This window comes from Pimephales promelas, chromosome 21 (assembly GCF_988280905.1).
Source record: "Pimephales promelas chromosome 21, fPimPro1.hap1.1, whole genome shotgun sequence".
In the NCBI taxonomy this organism is placed as follows: domain Eukaryota; kingdom Metazoa; phylum Chordata; class Actinopteri; order Cypriniformes; family Leuciscidae; genus Pimephales; species Pimephales promelas.
This window is the reverse complement of record NC_142789.1, coordinates 20,279,469-20,286,845: the sequence shown is the minus strand read 5'-3', so window position 1 is coordinate 20,286,845 and position 7,377 is coordinate 20,279,469. Positions and strand designations below refer to the sequence as shown.

Sequence of the window (7,377 nt, the reverse complement as noted above, 5' to 3'; positions counted from 1 at the left end):
AAGTAAGAGATCTGAGTATATCAAATTAAATTGTTTTATAAATGATTCATGGATGTATGTTTAAGAATAACACACAAAAAAAATGTTACTGTTTTTTGTAAATACTTGTTCACAGGAAAAATTATTTTTGCCTAATGCACCAATCAACAGGCCGATGTCTGTTCCGCACTTGCACACAAACTGCATTGCAATCATTTCCCAAAAAGTTATTATGTAAGTGGATATATTATCAAGTCTGCAAACAAGATATTCACACACTGGCAAGAGATGGGACACACTATAAAAGCAAGCTCACTGTTCGATACCCTCAAAATATTGAAAGGAAAAAAATGGTTTAAATGCATACATATCTGAAGAGAACTGACTATCGTCAAAAAATCTTCAGTCCATCCCTAAAATTAATCAATACAGATGGAAGGAGACAAAGAATATGTTTATTATGAATGACTGTCCAAATAGTGACAAATATACAATATGAAAAGTATACAAATATAAACAAAGAATTTTTGAAGTGAGCACTGATAGTTCACATGGCTATCTGTCTTTGTTGTTGCGGAGGTCAGTGGTCAGGGGGTCATGCTGGATGGTCTGGTGGAGCATGAGTGCCAGTAGTCCTGCTCTGTTGGTCATGGCAGTCCTCACATTGCGTTCTTGTTCAAACAACTCATCCAGCTTGTACCACTGTTCAGAGGGGAAAAATATGAGTACATAAAAATACATTAAGACTACTATGACGATACGTTTTGAAGAACTTAACTGACCACTCTGACACGCTCAAGGTCCACCTCTGCCCGTCTGAGCTTCTCCCAGCAGTAATGCTTGTTGCACTTGCGTTTTGAAACCCTGCAGTACTCTCCAGTCGGCTCAAACACGTTACGTACTAGTGGACATCCACACACCTCATCTGCTAGGACCTGAGAAGAGAAAAGCAGAATGGAGATGTACTGAACACAAATCAAGTTACGAAGAGATTTTATAAGATGTAGTTTAGACTGAGCAGAATTATTGTAAGACTGTAACTCTCACCTTTGGGTCTCTGGAATGTTCTGGACATAAAACTTGGAGTCTCTTGCAGTATGTTTTACTCTGAGGGTTGTACACATCACAGAAGAGTCTTGTTGCCCTGAGAGAATAAAAAAAAAGGATTCTTAAAAAAAAGAACTATATAATGTATGATATATATATATATATATATATATGTATTTTATGTTTTTTTCCCTTACTTTTATAATGTATTTTTACTATAAATATTCAATAACAATATTTATTTAAATAACCAACAGTCTTGGTTGAAAAATAATTAAGTTGCAACTACCCATTATCACATGGCTATTATAAAATAATAATAAGGGTATTTAAAATATTTTTAAATTCCATAAAGATAACTAGCAAATAGAGGAAGTGTCGATTTAGCAAGCACACTTAGATTGAGTTTCTCTAAATAAACCGGGTATTCAGGGACATTCAATCGTAACTGCTGTACTAGAACATAATTTCAAATGTATCTCTCTTACCCTTCTATTCTGGTGGGGAAAATGGAACCGAATGAGGTCTGGCTTTCATACTGTTAAAACAGTAAACCAAGCGTTAGTATTAAACAAATTCATTTTCAATGTTCAGGTGATGATAAATCAGTAACCAATAAATGGGCTCAGAAAACAACATATATTGACCTTGGCATAACATCTCTCCATATGCCTCAGCGCCACCTTGGGGTTGATGGGGTGACTGCAGGACACACAGAATATCTGAAGGTCTGTGTCCTCACTGTCAGTTTCATTCACCTGCAAGAAAGGACACTATTAGCGTTACATAAATATGACTACATCCCTGAAAAACACACATTCTGTCTCCAACCAGTTTTCCTATAAAATTCAAATGACATTAGCATGAGAAAGCATTACTGGATACTCACATCCTCATCCTGTTGGACCACCTGCTGCTTGGCTTTGGCAATGATACCCTCGAGCTCGTGGAAACGACGCTCCATTTCGGCAAGGCGCATCCGTGCAGCTTGCTGCTCCCTGCGGATGCGCTCCAGCTGTTTTTTGCCCTGTTCCTCAGCGACGCAGGGGCTCTGCTGCCACTGCTGGATTCTCTGCGGGAGGATCTCGTAGATCCGGCTGCACAGATCAGCAGATCAAAAAAAATCAATACGATCTTTTTTAAAACACATCATACTGGTGTTGGCATAACATTGCACGATCGTTCAATGCTAGTTGGCTGCACTTAAAGTCACCATGAAATCTCAATTTCTTGTTGTTATGGTATAAAGCAGTATTTATTATAAATAATTTATCTTTAATCAAAATAACTTGTGCCATCAACTTCTGTTTCATGCCGACTTATTGAAATAACCTACTTGGCAGCCAGCTTCATGCCACAGTCCTCAGAACAGTATTTTGAGTTTGGACGTGTCAGCTCAATACAGTTCGGCCCCAGGCATTGTTGCATGTCTCCTCCATGTCTGCCGTCTCCCCTCTCGCTGTGCCTCAAACGATCACGGTGCTTCTGTTTCTGCTTGTGGCGACGGGACTCTTTCTGTAAAAGATGAGCACAATTAACAAAAACTATTTCTTAAATACAATAAAAAAAACAATCATGTATTAAGCATCGTGTTCCTCATTGCACCTTTTTGTCAAATTTTTTGTCTCTCCTCTTGACGTGCTTGACTTTTATAGCTTTCTTCCGTGGGACAGGACTGTAAAGTTGTCCGTCTTCATCGTCATCATCACTGCCCCATGACTAAAAAAAAACAAGTCACAAGAGAAGGGCGAGATATATTTTTGAGTGCTGAAACCTAAAGCATCATCCCTAACAAGCAAATCTCAAACATGCTCATGTTATAGAAACGTCTTATAACTGGACAAGAGTTCAAATGAATGCATGTATATATACTAAGTGGTTGTGGTTGAGCAACAGCAATTAGCCATTACCGCATTTCTGTCCTTGTAGTGCTCATATGGCTCCATATCGTTCTCGTCGTAATCATCTAAGTATCGTCTATCTCTGTGCATTATATTGTCCTTCCTCTCACGCAGAGAAAACTCCTCGTCCCGAACACGTAGCATTTTCTGCAAAAACAATGAGAGGGGGTTAACATCGAAACAAAAACTACCTAATAAACCACCTACATAAAAGATACTCACCCGAGCACGGACGACACACTGCCTTAGACGACATTTCTGACGAATCTTGTTTGGGCCCCCAAATTTCTTCATGTCTTTACAGAAGTCACACTGACCACAGTCCTCATTCCTAGTGCAGGGTTCGCATTCACCACACATTCGGGCTGATCGCTTCACCTGGAACGCAGTTAGAGGACCACACTATTATATAATTCTATAATATCAGTAATAAATGTAATAATTATAAATTCCTATAGTATCCATTGAGGTTTAATGAGTTCAGGAAAGTTAGGCAGTCGTGTTTTAAAATTAAGCTCAAATTAAGACAAACTGAGAAGAAACAGAACTAAAGATGATTATATCCAAAATGGGCATTGCTATTATTAAAATAAAAAAATACTAATAATCAATTTCTTTTATTGAAATTCTAGAAAAACAACTATTTTATACCGGTAACACTATTTTACAGTGTTCTTGTTACGCAAGTTATATACAATTATTATAGTAATAATAGCAAATTATGCCTAATTACATGAATCAAACCCTAAACCAAATCCCAATCCTATCCCTATGGTAGTAGATGTTGCTAATTAACATTACTCAGTACTTAATTGGATAATTAAATGGTAACTAGGTCCTTAAAATAAAGTGTAACCTACAGTACCATCTTAAGCATGTTAGTATTCTCACCTCAAGTCAGTTATTTCTTTCTTTTGCTGTAGTGGGTCAGTGGGAAAAATTAGTTTACATTTTTTAAACATTATTTTTGCCGTTAATTGTAATAATCCAGTGAGATTTTGTATGCACAAGGACACAGAGATCTAATCTCACCATTATCGAGTCTGTCTGGGATTAGAAAAAAGCTAAGATAGACTAAATCCAGAAAAAAAAGTGGCAACGTCTCCAAAATGCTTGCAAAGTCTCCGTTTTTTTGTACTCCCAGATGGACTCGGTGATGGTGAGATCAGATATCTGTGTGGAACTCCTTGTGCATACAAAATCACATTGGATTATTTCAATTAACAGCAAAAGGAGTGTTTAGAAATGTAAACAGATATTTCCTATTCAAGTTCAAGTTCAAGTTCATTTATTTATATAGCACATTTAAACAGCCGCTCAGACAGACCAAAGTGCTTTACAGAACAAGAATTAAAAACAAACACACAAAAAAAAAAAACAAAAAAAAAAAAACAAAGAAGAAATAAGCATATCCCACATAAAAGGCAGCAAAGCTACCAGTAGCCTTGTCAGAGACCCAGTTATAACATAATAAAATACTTAAAAGGAGATCAGTATGCTAAAGAGAAAAGGTAGGTTTTCACCAAAGATTTAAAAATAGACAGGTTTGGGGCCGTTCGAATCTCTAGGGGCAGGGTGTTCCACAGACGGGGCCCTGCCACAGCAAAAGCACGCTCCCCTCTGCGCTTAAGTCTGACACGAGGGACTACCAGCAGAGCCTGGTCGTGAGATCTTAGGCTTCTGGGCGGAGTATAGGGATGAATAAGTTCGGAGAGATAGGCTGGGGCTAGGCTATGTAGCGATTTAAAAACAAATAGTAGGACTTTAAAATCAATTCTCTGCCGGACAGGTAGCCAGTGTAAGGACTCAAGAATTGGAGTGATGTGGTCGTATTTGCGACAGTTGGAAATGAGTCTAGCCGCAGCGTTTTGGACCAGCTGAAGACGGGCAATTTGAGAAGCAGATATCCCACAATAGAGTGAATTGCAATAGTCGAGCCTACACGTGATGAAAGCATGAACTGCCATTCCCAGGGTTGTCGGAGTAAGAAAGCCTTTGATTTTAGATAATAAGCGTAGTTGGTAGAAACCGGAGCTGATGACACCTGATATGTGTTTGTCAAGTTTTAACGACTGGTCAATGAGAACACCCAAATTTCGGACTCCTGTCGATTTAAAGGGGGCTAAGCTCCCCAAGTCTGGGCTTGAGCACTGAGACCTTTCACTCGGGCTGAAGACAATGACCTCGGTCTTATCACTATTTAAAGAGAGGAAGTTTTGGGCCAGCCATGCCTTCACTTCCTCTAAGCATAGTAGAAGACACTTTAATGCTGCAGGGTCATTTTTCTTGAATGGAATGTAAATTTGGGTGTCGTCCGCATACAGATGAAATGATACACTGTGTTTCCTTAAAATAGTGCCCAACGGAAGCATGTACAGAGAAAATAGAGAGGGAGCCAGAACGGAGCCCTGTGGAAGACCACAGGTTAGAGGGGCCGTGGAGCTGGAGAAATTACCCATCTTGACTAAAAACTTTCTGTCGGAAAGGTACGACCGAAACCATGATAAGACAGAAGCTTTTAGTCCCACCTCAGTCTCAAGTCTAGCCAGCAGGGTAGGGTGGTCAACAGTGTCAAAAGCTGCCGAAAGGTCTAAGAGAATTAGAACCACAGAATCACCAGAATCAGTGGAGATTAAGATGTCGTTTAGCACTCGCAGAAGGGCAGACTCAGTGCTGTGAGCAGCCCTGAACCCAGATTGAAAAGTGTCATAAATACAGTTATTTAGAAGAAAGTGCTGGAGTTGATTAAACACTATTTTCTCCAATAACTTGGAGATAAAAGGCAAGACAGATATGGGTCGGTAATTTTGTAGAACAGATGGATCCAGTGAAGGCTTCTTGAGCAAGGGAGTGACCGTAGCCACTTTGAGATTAATTGGAACTGAGCCCTTGATTAATTGGAACTGATTTCCTATTGACAAACTCCAACCAAAAGATATAAATAACTGGCTTAAAACCATTTTTTTTGTTGGTGAAAATACTAGCACGCCTCAGACCTTTGCAAAGTGCTGTATATACCATAAAAAAAAATTGTTAAACTACCCAACAATAATGCAATCGAGAAAGAGCAGAGTATATAACAAGCAAACTTAGATATAAAAACATACTGAAGAAACACTAACTTTAGACCCACGGCGCTTATCGATCTTGTACTCTGGTGTGCTGGATCGTTTTTCAACCCTCTCTGGCTCAATGTCTTTATCACGGTTCTTTTTCCGGTAGCGTATTGAAAGAGATGGATCCCTTTCTAAGAGATAAAGAATTAAAACTGATGAGCTGATATTGTAACAAAATATATTTTAATATGACAAAATGCATGTTTAAATATTTTAAGGTGAGCAACAGTGGTAAAAAAAAAGGCAATGAATCACTGACCCCGACACTGGTGACAGTACCACTCCCTTATAGCTTTGGCCATCTTCTCTGTCACATTTATACAGTGACCATGAAACCACTCATTGCACTTGTCACAACCACTGTGGGAAAAAGATGTGATCCAAATTAAGCTCTCAGTTTGGACACATACACATTCTCATTCTTTGTGAAAGAATTTTTGAAGAGATTTGTCTCACATCATGAAGCAGTTAATGTCTGGTTTTCGACAAATGCAGTAGAGAGGAGCATTCTCTCCATCTACTACAGTGTTCTTCATAGCTGGAGCCTGGTCCATATCAGACATCTCGCTGTCCTATGAAGACAATTGAACGAAAACATTGAAAATACAATACAATCAATACAATAAAACACAATCAATGGAAATATCATCATCAAAACATTCTCGTGCTTCAAAGACTATGTTTGTATGGTATTTAATTAGAAATAATAAACAATAAAAAATAAATTTAATTAGTTATCTAATTTAATTACTAATTAATTAATTATTTATTTATTTAAAAAAAAATGTACATGTTTTGGCCAAAGTTTAACATCAGTGTTACAATAACGTTACATATTAGCATGATTATAGCACATTTGATAGCGAGAAAATAGATTTAACTATCCGGTGCTGAAAATCTAGTGCTGGTTTGCAAATATAATTAGTGAAATAAATAATTCGTTCTTTCATTTGCAACGATCGCTTTTAGATAACTAATTTTGTATTATTTTGACTGCTCATGAGCTAATATGCTATCAAATCATAATAGCAGACTTACCATGGCTGCTTCACCGCCTTCTAGAAGATCCGATCAAACAGAACAAATAAGGATAAAGTGAGATAACGTCTCACACGTAAATGTCCAGAATGCTCCGACAATGATAACAGTCAAATTCCCCAAATAAAAATAGCAACTGGAGCAATATTACAAAGCTAATTGTTCCTTTGAGCAGCGGACAAGAGCCTTGTTTCGGTTCTGTTTAGGAAGAGGGTTGATTGCCATAATAAAAGTCCTCATGGGGGAAAGCTATGTTCATTTTCTGGGTCGTTTACAAAGTACATTCTATCACATGA

The 7,377-nt window shown here is 38.1% G+C and overlaps 1 protein-coding gene across 3 annotated transcripts; it reads right to left on the bottom strand.

Moving 5' to 3' along the window:
• Positions 1 to 414: 414 nt before the first annotated feature.
• Positions 415 to 7,289, bottom strand: cxxc1b (CXXC finger protein 1b). Of its 3 annotated transcripts, none has more exons than XM_039674025.2 (14): positions 7,082 to 7,289; positions 6,500 to 6,615; positions 6,303 to 6,403; positions 6,050 to 6,174; positions 3,150 to 3,305; positions 2,937 to 3,074; positions 2,632 to 2,745; positions 2,363 to 2,541; positions 1,916 to 2,123; positions 1,674 to 1,784; positions 1,515 to 1,564; positions 1,027 to 1,123; positions 762 to 914; positions 415 to 681 (listed from the first exon to the last, which is right to left on the bottom strand). In XM_039674025.2, exons 1-14 carry the CDS (start codon positions 7,082 to 7,084, stop codon positions 535 to 537), a joined length of 1,698 nt encoding a protein of 565 aa, XP_039529959.1. In that variant the 5' UTR covers positions 7,085 to 7,289; the 3' UTR covers positions 415 to 534. The 3 variants fall into 3 exon arrangements, with proteins under 3 accessions (XP_039529959.1, XP_039529958.1, XP_088981220.1); XM_039674024.2 differs by having other exon boundaries at positions 6,035 to 6,174; positions 7,082 to 7,222; XM_089125094.1 differs by having other exon boundaries at positions 2,937 to 3,305; positions 7,082 to 7,222.
• Between the last annotated feature and the right edge of the window lie 88 nt (positions 7,290 to 7,377).

What these genes read in the sequence shown, in the direction of transcription:
- cxxc1b (XM_089125094.1), bottom strand. An exon ending in AACATTCCAGAGACCCAAAG is followed by an intron (nt 915 to 1,026) that starts GTGAGAGTTACA and finishes TTCTCTTCTCAG; the next exon opens with GTCCTAGCAGATGAGGTGTG. An exon ending in ACCTTGAGCGTGTCAGAGTG is followed by an intron (nt 682 to 761) that starts GTCAGTTAAGTT and finishes CCCTCTGAACAG; the next exon opens with TGGTACAAGCTGGATGAGTT.